Source organism: Tupaia chinensis, unplaced genomic scaffold, assembly GCF_000334495.1.
Source record: "Tupaia chinensis unplaced genomic scaffold, TupChi_1.0 Scaffold000228_1, whole genome shotgun sequence".
Taxonomy (NCBI): Eukaryota; Metazoa; Chordata; class Mammalia; order Scandentia; family Tupaiidae; genus Tupaia; species Tupaia belangeri.
Genome location: NW_006159703.1, coordinates 2,001,187 through 2,018,083, shown reverse-complemented (window position 1 = coordinate 2,018,083; position 16,897 = coordinate 2,001,187). Strand labels below are relative to the sequence as shown.

The window sequence follows — 16,897 nt, the reverse complement described above, 5'->3', positions numbered from 1 at the left end:
TGTGTGTGTGTAGGCACAACATCTCAAGAGGAGGATAGCCATTGTGGCATGGCCATCTCCCCCAGGGAGTGTTTTCATATCTTCCTTCTCTCTCTCTCTCTCTCTCTCTCTCTGGTGAATACATACACCCTATAGCAAAAATTTAAAGAGAGACATTTCCTACAACCAGAAGGTGGTGTGGTGGTTAATGCTCTGGACTCCCACAAGGTGATAGCAGTTCAATTCCCAGACCTGGCAGCTTGCTTTCTCACTTACCCTCCCTTCTCCCTTCTCTCTCTCTCTAACTCTATTTGGTGAGTGCATGTGCCTTACAGCAAATTAAAAATAAAAACAATAAAATTAAATAATTCATTAAAAAAATTTCCTAAAGCTTAATGTAAATTACAAACATGAGGACCCCTTAAAATTCACATCTTGCATAATAATGTTAGAAGAATCTGTTTCAGAGACCAGCAGATGGCATAATGGTTTTGTTGCTGGACTCCCCACATAGTTGACTGAGGTTCGAATCCCAGACTTGGAGGCTTGAAATTCACGCTGGGTGCATTTGCATGCGTGACCAAAATCCCAAGAGGGGAATTGAGGTGGTCATCCCTCCCTGGCGGGTGATTTCTCACTTTCTGTCTCTCTGGAGAGCACACGCACCTTATAGCAAAAATCTCTCAAAAAAATTTTTTTTGTCATTTTCTTGTTTTAACGAAATCTCCATTATATATCCGCTACACTGACATGTCTGCTTTACCAAAGATTTCATACAGATACTCAATATTAAAATCAAAGAGTAAAGGTCCTACCTTTGGCTCCAAGCCAAGAAATACTACTTAAAAACCCATCCCAGTCTATATGCTTGAGAGAAAATGGCAAGACAACTTAAATTTATTCCACTTTAAGAAAAGATGTTCAGGGAACCAGCAGTTAGCGTAATGGCTATGTCGCTGGACTCTCCCACATAGTCGACCACAGTTCGCATCGTGGACCCGGTGGCTTAAAATTCACGCCGGGCGCGTGTGCGTCCGTGCCCAAGATCCCGAGAGGAGAATGGAGGAGAAGGGATTGCGGCATGACCATCCCCCCCTGGGGGGTGATTTCTCACTTTCTGTCTCTATGTCTCTCTCTGTCCGCGAGCGCATGCGCCCTATAGCGAAAACCTCTCAAAAAAAAAAAAAGGAAAAGATGTTCCTGATTGTGGGCCTAATTTTAAATTCAATCTCAGTGTTATCTTAGTTTCAGAGATAAGAGAACTAATTAAAGTGTTAAGTCACAAAAAAAAAAAAAAAAAAAAAAAAGCACCTCCTGGGGATCAGTAAATGGCATGGTAGGTAAGGTACTACCCACAAGGCCAACCATGGTTCAAGTCCCAGACCTGGTGGCTTGCTTTCTCACTTTCTCTCTCATCAAATTAAATGAATAAATAATATTTTTTAAAAAAAAAAAAACCTCCGGGGACCAGCAGTTAGCGTAATGGCTATGTTTATGTTGCTGGACTCCCACGTAGTCAATCGCGGTTTACATCCTGGACCCGGTGGCTTAAAACTCACGTCGGGCGCGTGCCCAAGATTCCAAGAGGAGAATGGAGGAGAAGGGATTGCGGCGTGGCCATCTCCCCTGGGGGGTGATTTCTCGCTGTCTCTCTGTCTCTCTGTCTGGCAAGCACACGTGCCCTATAGCAAAAACCTCTACAAAAAAAAAATAAAGCCTCCTAATCGAAATGTTTATCAACAATGAATATCCATATTTTTTAAATTATTATTTTATTTTTTATTTATTCATTTACTTATTTCAAATTGACCAGAGAGGGAGAGAGAGAAAGAAAGAGAAAGAGAAAGTGAGAAAGCAAGCCACCAAGTCTAGGACTTGAAACCATGGTCGGCCATGTGGGAGTCCAGCACCATTAACCACCATGCCACCTGCCAGCCTCAAATATCCGTATTTTTTAAAGAATTATTTGGGACCAGCAGTTAGCATAATGGCTATGTCGCTGGACTCCCATGTATTCGACCGTGGTTCAAGTCCCGGACCAGGTGGCTTAAACTCACGCCGGGCGCGTGTGCGTGCGTGCCCAAGATCCCGAGAGGAGAGTGGAGGAGAAGGGATTGCGGCGTGGCCATCCCCCTTGGGGGGGGCTTTCCTGCCTTCTGTCTCTCTGTCTCTCTCTGTCTGTCTGGCGAGCGCACACGACCTATAGCAAAGAAATATTTTATTTCATTTATTATCATCATTATTTGTTTAATTTGAGAGCGAAAGGGAAAGTAGGAAAGCAAGCCTCCAGGCCTGGGACTCAAACCATGGTCAGCCATGTGGAAGTCCAGAGCCTTAACCACCACATCACCTCCCAACCTCATCCATATTTTATTTTTATGATTACAACAGGCATCTATTTAAAGTAATACATCTGCAGACCAAATAATTTTTAAAGTATATGTTTCAGGCTTTACCAACTTCATAAAAATACTTTAAGGAGAACCATGGCTCCAACTTCAACTACATGATTATTCTTTGGCCACTCTTCTTTTTTTTTTTCCTTCCAGAATAATGTCTTTCAGATATGGTTCAAGGTAGAATGTATCCTCCTTGTATTTTGTCCATGCTCTTAAGGCAAGATCTGCTGCCTCATGTGAAACATCCTGTCATCATAAAGGTTCTCAGAAGTCTTCTTATGGCTTCTTTCACATCTTCGTTCTCATATCCTGTATCGTTTCACATTAATCCCAGTTTTGTTTTGTTGTTTTTTTTTTTGTAGAGGATTTTGCTACAGGGCGCGTGCGTTCGCCAGACAGACAGAGAGAGAGAGACAGAGAGACAGAAAGCGAGAAATCAGAAATCACCCCCCGGGGGGATGGCCACGCCGCAATCCCTTCTCCTAAGCACATGTACCCTACAGCAAAAAACCTCTCAAAAAAAAAAAAAAAAATAACAATATACTAATACTTTTAGAGCTGACTTCACAGCACAGTGGTTGAGCATGGTGTGGAAGAAGTCAGATCTCCCACAAGCAGATCGCCTACAGTTTAGGTTCTGGCCCCAACAGTTGGAGGGTAATTTCTAACTTTCTGTCCCCCCCAACCCTCCGTTAGCACACACACCCTATAGCAAACTAAAAATTAATTAATTAATTAAAAGAATAGAAGTAAATTTAAATAAAGTCTGACTTAGATCTCTGTTCAGACCATTTCATAAGACTACCAAAGGGACCAGCAGCTGGTGTAATGGCTACGTCGTTGGACTCCCATGTAGTTGACTGTGGTTTGAGTCCCGGACCTGGTGACTGAAACTCATGCCGGGCACGTGTGTATGCATGCCCAAAATCCTGAGAGAAGAATGAAAGAGAAGGATTGCGGTGTGGCCATCCCCCTAGGGGGGTGATTTCTCACTTTCTGTCTCTATGTCTCTTTCTGGTGAGCGCACATGCCCTATAGCAAAAACCTCTCTCAAAAAAAAATTTAAAAAGAAAAAAAAAAAAAAAAGAGAGAGACTACTGGAAAAATAAGTATAAATGAAGCTGATTTTAGATTTTGAATAGAAATTTTTTTTTTTGGAGAGATTTTTCATTATAGGGAGCGTGCGCTCGCCAGACAGACAGAGAGAGACATAGAGACAGAAAGCGAGAAATCACCCCCCAAGGGGGATGGTCACGCCGCAATCCCTTCTCTTCCATTCTCCTCTCGGGATCTTGGGCGGGCACGCACGCACACGCGCCCGGCGTGAGTTTTAAGCCACCGGGTCCGGGACGCGAACCGCAGTTGACTACGTGGGAGTCCAGCGACATAGCCATTAGGCTAACTGCTGGTTCCCAGATTTGGAATAGAAATTTATCACTTACAGTACTGGAGGCTGGGAAATCCAAGATTAACACACTAGCAAATTCCATTTCTCATATAAAGTGCCTTTTATATGTCCTCGGGCAGAGGAAAGAAGGATCCCTAAAGCATCTCTTATAAAGGCACTACTCCCATTCATTAGAACTCCACCCTCATGACAGTAACCTCCTGAAAACCCTACTTCTAATATTAACACACCGGGGATTAAGTTCCAACATACAAATTTTGGGAGACAACAATATTCAGGCCATAGCACTTTCACCTTCCTCTTAAGCAGGGCTTTCATGAAATGAATATGATACGGAAGAAATATCCCTAGATTTATTCTGGGGGAAAATAATACATATACATATGTCTCTCAGTTGCAAATAGTATTTTGATATTTGGAATATAGCTCCTAGAGCAGTACCACTAGCCAAATACATGCACAAAATTAGACTACTTTAATATAATCTTACTTTTGTAATTTATCAACCTAAATATACATAGGAGGATTTCAATTCATTTAAGCATTCATTATTTACTAAGTGCCAAGTATCTTCCTTGGTAATGGCATTACTATGAGCAAGACAAACCTGGCCTGCAGTCACGTGGTCAACAGTTGGTTATAAAAATAAGTAATTACAGTACAAAATAACAAATGATAAAAAGAGATTAATTACAAAGTAAGTAACAAGACTGTGAGAGGATGAGAGAAGACAGTAGTAGGAAACTTGGGGCTATAAAAGCAAGTTCTGGCTGTGAGCTTATAGCTATTGGGACAGGAAGAATGAAGTCAGACATATATAGGAGGCAGACCAAAGGACATAAGAACAAATATGTTCTTAACTTAGGAGACCAAAACTTGCCAAGAAGTCTTCTGGCCAAAATAAGTCCTTTTCTATGAAATAGTGATTGGTCTCAAGTCTCATAGTATTTTGGAGGCACCCCAATTCTTTCAAGCCAATTATTAGCACTTCTCAAGCTTAAGAACAAAACCTCCAAATATTCATGTAACCCAAGTTTACTTATCAGGAGATCAGTTTTAACAGCTTCTAGATGGTGATTTTTCCTCTCATTTAGAACTGCAGAGATTACTAGCCAGAATTTAACTATATAAGGCCTGGAAACCTATAGCAGCATGTAAACTCTTAAGAGTTCAACCAAAGTATATTCACCATGACCACTAGATCAAAAAACCACCTTAGTTAGGACCAGCAGTTAGCGTAATGGCTATGTCGCTGGACTCCCACGTAGTCGACCACGGTTCGAGTCCTGGACCCGGTGGCTTAAACTCATGCTGGGCGCGTGTGCGTGCGTGCCCAAGATCCCGGGAGGAGAAAGGAGAAATCACCCCGATTTCTCGCTTTCTGTCTCTCTGTCTCTGTCTGTCTGGCAAGCGCACGTGCCCTATAGCAAAAACCTCTCAAAAAAAAAAAAAAACACCTTAGTCTGTGAACCTCACTGCTGTTTTTTCCACAATATTCCAACATATTTGATCTCCTGTATTGTAAAAAATCCTGATGTGGCCAGAAACAGCATGTCAAATCTATGATATTCACTAGCAATTTCTGTTCCTACACAGGACCTGCAATAAGTCTCTAGCTCTGTCCTCTACTAGACTATTATTTTGAAAATAGCAGGAGTGTTTAAAATTAATAAGCAAAATACATTTGCAGAGTTTAATGTATTTTCATATTCTGAAAGCCAAAAAATTGTGTTTACATTTACAGAATGATTCTGAGGTATGCAAAACACTTTTTATAGTCGACAGGATTAAGATTCGTACTACATTCATGAGGGAGGCAAAAAGCAAATATAATTAGCTCTGTTTAACAGAGATAGGGGAGATAATTTCCATGCAGTCACACAGTGAATCAGACAAATAAGGAATTAGAAATGAAATGCCCTCCCAGCCAGTGGCACAGTGGTAATGCAACACTCTGCAGTGTTGGACCCATACCCACATGAGGTTCTGATTTCACATCCCAATACCTCCCTATACACTCTAGCTGAGGCTAGGCGTGGATCACAGCATGAACTTGTTAATGGTACCTGCCCACTCCCTCTCTCTCAAAATTGGAAAAAAAAATAAAGAGGGAGGCTCTATGGCCTAGTGGTCAAGGAAGCTGGCTCCCACATGATGACTGCTTGGTTTGAGCCTCAGCTCTAGAGGCTTGAGGGGCACAATGGGCACATGTGCATGTGCCTAGGAGGTCCCATGTGTGTGTGCCCAGGGTCCCAATGGGATGGAGACGAAGGAGAACAGATTGTGGCATGGCCTTACCCCACTGAGGGGTGCTTTCTCCCTATCCTTCCCTCTCTCTGGTGAGCACACATGATCTCTGGCAAAATTTATTAAAAAAAAATAATAATAAAAGAAGGAAAGAAACTAAATGCCCTGATTCATACAATTCTCTGTTAGAACAGACAGACTTGGGCAGCCAGCAGGTGGTATCATGTTTAAAGCCACTGGACTCCCACATGGCCAACCGTTTGAGTCCCAGATCTGGCAGCTTGCTCTCTTACTTTCTCTCTCTCTGTCACTCTCTAGTCAAATTAAAAATAATAATAATAGGGGCCAGCAGGTGGCATGGTGGTTAGGGCACTGGACTCCCAAATGGCCAAATACAGTTCAAATCCTGGACCTGGTGGCGTGCTTTCTCATTCTTCCTCTCTTTCTCTATGTCTCTCTGGTCAAATTGAAGAATAATAAATAAATTAAATAAATAATTATAAAAAATAATAACTATAGTTAAATAATAAAATAATTTAAAAGAAGAACAGACAAGACTGGGGAGTCAGCAAGTGGCATGGTGGTTAAGGCACTGGATTCCCACATGGCATGAAAATCATTCTGGACACGTGCATGCATTCCAAAAATCCTGAAAGGAGAATCAAAGAGAAGGGACTGCACTGTGACCATTCCCCACCACCACCAGTAGGGGATGATTTTTCACTGGCTCTCTCTGTCTCTCTCCAGTGAACACATTTGCCCCATGGCAAAAACGTTAAAAAGAAGAAAGAAAGAAAGAAAGAAAGAGAGAGAGAGAGAGAGAGAGAGAGAGAGAGAGAAAGAAAGAAAGAAAGAAAGAAAGAAAGAAAGAAAGAAAGAAAAACAGATAGACAAGACAGGTTGGGCTAGCTCATGGCATGATGGTTAAGGAGCATGGATCCCACAGGGCCAACTACGTGGTTCAAGTTTCAGACATGGCAGCTTGAAAAATATACCAGGCACAAGTGTGTACTTGCCTAAAAATCTCAAAAAAAGGGAGAAACAGAAGAGAAGAAATAGCAGTATGACCATTCACCATGGACAGGGGGTGCTTTCTCACTTTTTCTCCCTCCCCCCCACCCCACCCCCACGTGAAAGCATACACACTCCAGCGCTAAGAGGGGGGAAAAAGAGAAAAGAACAGACTGATGAAACTGTCCAAAGAGTTTACAAACCCCATCATCACTCCTTTTAAAACATATACCAAGACCAAAAATAAATAAATAAATAAGAGGTTTTTGGCTTAGGACATACGTGCTTGATGGTGAGGGTGAAGGTGTGAGAGAGAGAGAGAGAGAAAGAAAGAGAGACAGAGAACATGAAAAATCACCCCCAGGGGGATGGCCACACTGCAATCCCATCTCCATTCTCCCGGGATCTTCGGCACGCCCGCACATATGCCCGGTATGATTTTCTTTCTTCTTTTTTAAAGAATCATTTTAACTTTATTTATTTATTTATTTGACCAGAGAGGGACAGAGTGAGAGAGAGAAAGAGGGAGAGAGAAAAAGTGAGAAAGCAAGCCACCAGGTCCACGACTTGAACTATAGTCGGCCATGTGGGAGTCTAGCGCCCTTAACCACCATGCCATCTGCCAGCCCTATCCCAACATCATTTGCAAGATACTGAGCCCAGGACTCAAACTGCAGTCAGCTATGTGAGAGTCCAGTGACATAACCACTATGCCATTTGCTGGCCCCCACCAGGACAAATTTTTTATCAATAAGCCAAATAAGCAATGATGAGTTATATATGCTTATATATAAAACATAAATAACTTAAAACATTCTTCATTAAATAAAGCATGTCTTGACAGAAATATAGGTTTGTTGTTGAAAAATCTTTGCTTGAATTTTTTTAATGGTTAAGGGTTTTTAAAATTATTATTTTATTTTATTCTGTTTGCTATTATTTTTTAATTTGACCAGAGAGAAAAAGGGAAAGCGAGAAAGCACACCGCCAAGTCTGGGACTCGAACCGTGGTCAGCCATGTGGGGGGATCCAGTGCCTTTAACCACCATGCCACCTACCAGACCTGCCTAGACTTTTTCTAAATTTGCAGAAGTTTCTTCAGTAATTCATGTATCTCCTGGGTTTACTTAGAACCTTAATAAGAGTTTATATAATTAAAATGACCAGTCATTTCTGAGAGAAAAAAATACATCTCCAATTTGTACATAGTTTCTATGAGCAGGATAGCCAAGATATTTTGAAAGTGAGGGAAAATGAGTTTCCCCAAACAAGATCTGTGAGTCTCGTCTGCTTGTGTACTTTAAAGAAAGAGAAATTAATTTCTTTTTTTTTTTTTTTTTGAGAGATTTTCATTGTAGGGCGCGTGCAATCGCCAGACAGAGAGAGACATAGAGACAGAAAGCGAGAAATCACCCCCCAGGGGGGATGGTCACGCCGCAATCCCTTCTCCTCCATTCTCCTCTCGGGATCTTGGGCACGCACACACACACACCTGGCGTGAGTTTTAAGCCACCGGGTCTGGGACACGAACCGCGGTCGACTATGTGGGAGTCCAGCGACATAGCCATTACGCTAACTGCTGGTTCCCGAGAAATTAATTTCTTAACTGAGATATTGTTTCCCTTCCTTTTACTTCACTGCAAACAAAAATGGGTGTACTGGGTTTTTCCCAGTCAGCTAAAGAGTCTTTTCTTTCAGGATCCTTCTGTTTTTCTTGTAGTAAAGGTAATTGGTATGTTCCATATCTACAAAAGTGGAAGGTAACAGATAAACTCTACCAGCCTATAACTTATAATTTGTCTATAGGAAATAATCACATGTAAACTAGACAGACTTAGAAATACCCCTTAGCCAGGGACTGGCAAGTGGTATGGTGGTTAAAGGTGCTGGACTCCCACATGGCTGACTACGGTTTGAGTCCTGAACTTGGCGGCTTGCTTTCTCGCTTTCCCTTTATTTCTCTCTCTGGTCAAATATAAAAAATAATAACAACAAGGGACTAGCAGCTAGTGTAATGGCTATGTTGCTGAACTCCCATGTAGTCAACGGCAGTTCAAGTCCTGGACCCAGTGGCGCGTGTGCCCAAGATCCCAAGAGGAGAATGGAGAAGGGATTGCGGCATGGCCATACCCCGGGGAGGTGATTTCTCGCTTTCTGTCTCTCTGTGTCTCTCTGTCTTGCTAGCAAGTGCACGAGCCCTGTAGCAAAAACCTCTCCAAAAATAATAATAATAATAACAACAAATGGAAATAAATAAATAAATCTTAAAACAAAAACAAAAAACCCTAGCTGTTACAAGTCTGTCTCACTAGTGATAAGATGTAACAATTAAAACACCCTAGGGACGAGCAGGTGGTGTGGTGGTTAGGGTCCTGAACACTCCACATGGCTGACCACGGTTCAAGTCCCAGACCTGATAGCTTGCTTTTCCATTTCCTCTCTCTCCTCCCCATCCCCCAAGTCAAATTAAAAATAAATGAATGAATAAATAAAATTAAATATATAAATGAAAAAATTTAAAAAAAATAAAATAAATTTAAAAATTATATATTTAAAAAAACTAAAAATTGGAAATGTTTATGAATTAACTGTAAATTAAGCTAAATAAGAAGGCATAACAGGATGTCATGCACATAGCCATAGCTGGGCTCTCACCTAGCCACAGCAACTACATTATCTGAAAGTCTAACAAATGCTCTGAAATGCTATGTTGTAGCAACATGTCAATCTGCCATGAAAATTTTCTTGAATCTGGAATATGCAAAAAAGTAAATTTACAAACACAACCCACGTTAGCATATCGTTTACTACATTTTAGGATATCTAAACAAACAAAAAAATCTCCCATGACAACACACTACGAATGAAAATATATGTGATATCTGCATTTGCATTTACTATCCCTTATGAACATCTTCACCCAAAGCCACTACTTTCATTTTGTAGTTCTAGGAAAGTCACCTACACTGTTAAAGTATAAGCACTGACATTTTTGGTGATATAGTTGCTGGGCACATACACTCAAGTAGACAGAGAAAGCGGGAAAAAAAGAGAGCATCCTCCAGGTAGGATGGCCATGCCAAAATCTCTTCTGTTCCATTCTCCCTTCAGGATTTTGGGCACAAATGCACACATGTCTGGAGTGTTTTTCAAACCACCAGGTCCAGGACTTGAACCACAGAGTCAGCCATGTTTGAATCCAAGGCCTTACCCACCTTGCCACCCATTGGCCCCAAGACATTTTTAAAGAACCCAGAATGAATAACAAAATTTTTTTATAAAGAAGGTTTGTACTTTAGGTTGAAAATATAAGTCAAATAGAAAAACTAAACTCAAGTAATCAATTTGAAAGATTACTTTTACTCATGAAAATTATAAAATAACTACACTTATCAGTTTAAATAAACAAAAAGCTTAGTGAAAATATCATTAGCGAGATGAAGCTCATACTCAAACCAAATTTTGACTGTGGGGAGGAGGCCAAGAAAAAAACAAAGAAACAAAAAACACTACAGGGTAAAACATTTTAGAGAACTTTAAAAAAAAAGTAACCAGAATAGCAGGTGTACAAATAGCAGTTGTATACAATAAAGACTTAAGTTTTTGGTTTGCAAATCTGATATAAAGAATTTTCTTTAAACATGAACTTTTTTTTTTAGCCCTTTCCTAATATAGTAAATTTCACTAACTCTAAATTCCCCACTTTCATCACAACCCATGTCCATCTATGTGCTCCCAGAAGCATCATGCACATTCTAGAGGCCTATATCTTTCTATAAAACTTTAAAAGCGTACCCAGAAGTCATTTCCACTTTACCTAGAACAACACTAATCTAAAAGTCATAAGACTTTCATTCATTTACCCCTATGCTCTACGCACACTTCTCATCCTCAGAAGAAAGCAAATACCACTTTACACATCAAAATGTCCCTAATGCTGCTTCCTTTACCCACAGTGTATTCACAAGGCAGACACACTGCACTAAGGATGACTCTCTTCTTAGATGTTACCTTCCCATCTTGAGAAATTAAAAGAAAAAAGGAAAAAACAAACAAAATGAAAAACAAAACCCTGAAATTAGTCACAAAATTTCTCAGATGGCCCAGGAAATATTTAGATTAATAGAGAAGTAGCCTGAACTGATTCCCTACAGTCTCAACTTTATCATGCCTCCACACTCCAAAACTAGCTGCCACCTCTGAAAAAAACATTCAGTTTTTCTACTGAATAAGTAAACTAATCTAATCCATCAAAACCTCCTCATCTCTTCCTCTAGCCGCTTTCTTTCAGGCAGAAAGTTCTAATAAAACAGGTAACTAAGCAGCAGACATGAGGAGGGAGCAAGAAATGATCCCTTCCCTTCCCTACTCTTCCTGTGCCCACTTCCCAAAAAGTGATTAAAGACATCTCTCCCCAACCTTCCAGCCTTTCCTCTGCTTCCCCAGGAGATCTGTTCCAGAATCTAGCTGTATCTCAACACACCAAATAAACATTTCACAAACCTACCTCCTTAAAATGGTTAGAAAACAAACAAAAAGTTGAAAGCTCTGTCAATCCTTTCAATTCTCCCAATATTATTTCTACAACAATCTAATACTGGCCCCAAATATTTTAAGTTTCAGTCTCTCTCACTCTTTTCAGCCTCTCAACAATACTCCTACACTTAATGACCCTCAGTTGTCCGCTCAATCTTTTCAATATTTACAAAACCATTACTCTTTTTACTACTTTTATCCCTCCAAAAGCTGTACTTAAAAATCCCTAAGTACTGTAATGTCCCCTTTTAACACCTCCACCAGTAATATTACATATCAGTGATGTCCTTTCAACCCTCAGTTAAACTTATAACAACCTTAATTTTTCCCCAGCCTCCAACAGTACCTAAAAATAATCATTCTCTTTCAACGCCTCTCTAATAAATAGCACTTTAAAACCCCTTAATAACCTTGTTATTTGTTATACTTATCAGCTACCCAATAATTTCTAAAACCCTTCAATGCCCACGTAGCTCTTACTGTAACTCCATATTTTTCAAGTCCTTCAAAATTCTTGAATCCTTAAGAGTTTACCAATAATCGCTATAAAGCTTCAATGTCCTATCCCATTCTGCCCTCCTATTTTGAAAAGGGCCTCGATACTCTGCTTCTAGACCTCTCAGTGCCGGAATAATAGCGTTTGTAAAGCCCTCGATATCCTGCTGTTCCCTTCAAGATCCCAATATTCACATTTAAAAATCTCTCGATAGCCCTGATATCCGCCTTAGTCTCTAATAGCAGCATTTAAAATTCCCTCACTATCCCTGCTACCCCTGTGGCACCCCGACATTTCTATTTTACAAGCCCTGGCTGTCCTTACCCCCTCCGGAATAATAGCGTTTGTAAAGCCCTCGATATCCTGCTGTTCCCTTCAAGATCCCAATATTCACATTTAAAAATCTCTCGATAGCCCTGATATCCGCCTTAGTCTCTAATAGCAGCATTTAAAATTCCCTCACTATCCCTGCTACCCCTGTGGCACCCCGACATTTCTATTTTACAAGCCCTGGCTGTCCTTACCCCCTCCCCGTCCCATAGCACCGCCTCTACGCCCCTAGCGCTCCTCTCCCCCTTGGCCAGCCAGGACTTGAGGGCATCCACATCCTCTATGAGCATGGTGCAGGGAAGGCGGGTTCGGCCGCCGCTCTCCTTCCGGCCTGCCGTGGGTCTCCCACTCGCCGCCTGCTCACGCTCCCTTCACAGGTCCCGGTGCCCCAGCCCACCGGGCATCTTAAGGGACTTCAACCTACTCCCCCGGCCGGGGCCTAACAGGAACTAACCTAAGAGCCCTCACTCAACCTAACCCGAAGGCTCAAGTGGGCGCGAAGGCTCAGGGGGGCGGTAGACAGCGCCGAGTGGCGGGCGTAAGAACCAATAAAGTAGAGAGGGCCATGGGCTCGGGACCAATGAAAAGGCTCGTTCGCCCCGCCGGCCAGCCGTACCCAATTAGGGAGGACGGATATAGCAAGGTAGGTAGAGAGCTTAAGTGAACTCCTGGTGCAAGATGGTATCTTGGAGAAGGTGCCGTGCCTCTTAAAGGGGCCGCGGCACCTTTTTTGACCACGCCGCCGCCAGCCGCGGAATACCGGTGTTTGCTACTGGGAGCGCCTGGGGGAAGCCGGCGAGCCCCTCACACTCGTTCCTTCCTCTCATTTTTTTCCTGGAAACACACACTGGTGTCCCGAAATGACTCAGCTGTAGTAAATTTGCAACACAACGTGCAATACGTTCGCATTCGGCATCGCACAAAATGCAAAATTTTATTTTTTTTCTTACACACTCATTTTAATCGGCACTCTTGTTTTTTGGGTTTTTTTTTCGTTTTGGGGTGTTTTTTTTGCCGCTACGCTTATATTACGCAGAACGTTTCTGACAGCCATGCCTTGGAATCCCATACTTGTCGTTTTTAAAACGTGGCGCACAGATATAAATGGCTAAGGCCATTTCAGTTTTACTAGTACTAATAAATGCTTTATTGAGGAAGAAAAACAATTCCAATAAGTCCTTCCCCCTTTTTAAATTCTCTGTTCGTTGCATAGCTAAAATTCAGTGGGTTGTTTTTGTTGTTGGTGATTTGTTTTGGCTTTTTTTTTTTTTTCAGAGAGTATTTACCCAAAAAGGTATAAAAATGATTTTAAAGAAACGTTAGAAATCACTGAAATAGGCAACTTAGTTTGTACTAGGTGAAAAATTCCTTCTGGAGTTTTGAAATCACTAGTTTAGCACTGTAGTTAGAATGTTTACCCAGTGACAAATGCTGATCCCCTGCTATGCACCAGCACCCTGTAAGGCACTAGGAGACCAGTGTTAAGTTCCTCTTAGAAAACTGAACAGTTTTGGGGGTTATGCACTGTAATAATATTTTGAAAAATACCTTATGAACATATGTAGAAGAGATGGTTCAACCCAAAACAAGCAGGTATACTTTATATACATAGAACATGAGTAAACAAATTTTTCCTGGACAGGGTCAGATAGTAAATACTTTTGGCCTTGTAGGCCTGGAGGTTTCTGCAGCAACTGCTTGCACAATGTCTTAGCATGTATATAAACAAATGATTGTGGCTATGTTCCAATAATACTTAAAAATTGTATTATATGGGGGAGAAATGTTCACATATTGAAATGTTCACTTTATTTAAATGTAATTGAATGTATAAATTTTTTTTAATTTTAAAAAATTGTATTACATTAAAATTCCATTTTTAAATAATTTTCACATCATGAAATATTATTGTTTTGGTCAACCACTGAAAACCGTAAAAGTCATTATAGCCTCACAGCTGTATAAAAACAGGTATCAATAGGGTTTGGCTTGCTGACTGCAGTTTACAGATGCTTACATAAAGTAATAAAAGCAGAAGTGTCCTTAGAAATCATCTAAGGAAACTCACCAACTCCCATTCTTCTCAAAACTTTGCAAATGAGGAAAAAAGACCAGAGACAAAGAGGCTTACCCAAAAATCACAAGTCTGTAGAAGGAGCAAAAATAACATCCAGACCTTTAGACAGCAAGTCCAGAGCTTTCTCACATCCAACTGCTGGCTCTTCTTCCTTCTCTCCTCCTTCCTTTATGCCTTAGCCACATTTTCCCCTTCACTTCTTCCCACAAAGGAGATGGATTGCTATCCCCAAATAATAGAAATTTTAAAAGAGAAATGTAAAAGTGACTTGACAACGTCTAAGTCTAGACAAGAACTCGACTAGATGATAGAAATGGAATGGAAGTTGTCTTTATCACAGTTAATCACTCCTCTGCAAGAATTTCAATGTACTTTTCTTTTCTTAAAGAATCATGTCTTTTATTTTATTTATTTATTTATTTTAATATGACCAGAGAGAGAGAGAAAGGGACACAGGAGTTAGAAAGCAAGCTGCTAGGTCCAGGACGTGAACCACACTCAGCCATGTGGGAGTCCAGCACCTTAACTACCATGCCACCTGCCAGCCCTTCAATGTACTTTTCAAATGTATTTCTAGAACAAATTTGGCAGCCTTATTTGAGAAGTGCAGGTGCTGAGATATCAGCCCTAGTGACCAAGGGCATCATTTAAACAACTACATTACAAAGAGTAGACATGCTTACACATCTGTGAGATTTGGGTTTGGAGACCATGGGTAATTTTTTTCTTTTTTCTTTATTTTCCAAACTGCAATGTTATTATATTACTTTTCTGAGTTGAATACATTATATATTAAATACATTAAGGCCACTGCTTTGAATGTATACTTATTGAACCCCAAATTGTAACTTGAAGAAGTAGCCCCTGTAGAGGTTGATTTTCCCTAAGTGGAAATGGGCTACAATGTAATCAATCCTTCCTCCATACCTAGTTCACTCCATTTGTTAAATGGAATTCAGATTTGTTCTGTAGCCATGGGTCAGAAATTTTTCTTTTGACTCATGTGCAGTTCATGAATGGAGCACTGAGTTCAGCCTTACAGTTACTGGGTTACTCTGGATGCAATTCCTATATACATGTATTAATTCAACATATTCCAAGAGCTGGTTACCAAGTGCCAAAATCTGTGCAGGAGCAGAGACAGTTTAATGCGAAGTCTATTTGGAGCTCAGATTCTGTTGCCTTAACAGGTACTGGAAATAATCATAGCTAAAGTTGTTGAGCACATCCTTAGTGAGTGCCCACCCTATGCTAAGAATGTCAGTGCATTGTCAACTCTCGTCCTCATGCAAGCTGTAAATGGCAGACACTATTCACAAATAAGAAAATTGCATCCCAGAAAAGTTGTGAAGCTATTGAGTGAAAGGGTCCATCCTTGACCATTCTGTTTGACTCCAAAGCCCACACTGTTAACCTTCACCAAACTATCTCATTGATAAACACTGAAATATTAATTATGTGGTTCATTCAAAATGTATTCAACAGGGGCCAGCAGGTGGCATGGTGGTTAAGGTGCTGGACTCCCAAATGACTGACCATGGTTCTAGTCCCAGACCTGGTGGCTTGCTTTCTCACTTTCCCTCTCTTTCTCTGTCTTTCTCTGGGGAGTGCATGTGCCCGATAGCAAATTAAAAATAATGATAGTAATAATAAATACAATTAAATAATTCTTTTTAAAATTTTTTAAAAAATTTATTCATTCATTTATTTTAATTTGACCAGAGCAAGACAGAGAGAGAGGGAGAGAATGTGGGAAAGCAAGCCACCAGGTCCAGGACTTGAACTGTGGTCGGCCATGTGGGAGTGTCCAGCACATTAACCACCACGCCATCTGCTGGTCCCCTAATTAAATAATTATTTAAAAAAACAAAATTTATTCAACAAATTAAGCCCATTGCCACCATTAGTCACTCACTGTTCTTAAATAATAGAGAGTAAGAGTGATTTTAAATAAATTTCCTTGGGACCAGCAGTTAGCATAATGGCTATGTCGCTGGACTCCCATGTAGTCGACCGCGGTTCGCGTCCCAGACCCGGTGGCTTAAAACTCATGCCGGGCGCGTGTGCGTGCGTGCCCGAGATCCCGAGAGGAGAATGGAGGAGAAGGGATTGCGGCGTGGCCATTCACCCTGGGGGTGATTTCTCGCTTTCTTTCTGTCTCTCTCTGTCTGTCTGGCGAGCGCGCGCGCCCTATAGCAAAAACCTTTCCAAAAAAATAAATAAATAAAATAAAATAAATTTCCTTTCATTAGTTAAGACAGATGTTCGGACCAGCAGTTGGTGTAATGGCTATGTCACTGGACTCACATGTAGTTGACTACAGCTCCAGTCCTGGACCCAGTGGCTTAAACTCATGCTGGGTGCGTGTGCATGCATACCCAAGATCCAGAAAGGAGAATGGAGGAGAAGGGATT

General features: G+C 41.0%; 1 protein-coding gene across 1 annotated transcript in view; it reads right to left on the bottom strand.

Moving 5' to 3' along the window:
* RBM27 (RNA binding motif protein 27) overlaps window positions 1-12,696 on the bottom strand; it is an 86,769-nt gene extending 74,073 nt beyond the window's left edge. The window contains exons 1-2 of the mRNA XM_014587654.2: window positions 12,601-12,696; window positions 12,061-12,101 (exon numbers count right to left, since the gene is read on the bottom strand). Of these exons, the coding sequence (XP_014443140.1) occupies window positions 12,061-12,101; window positions 12,601-12,696 (137 nt within the window). The remainder of the gene's footprint in view (window positions 1-12,060; window positions 12,102-12,600) is intronic.
* Window positions 12,697-16,897: the final 4,201 nt, after the last annotated feature.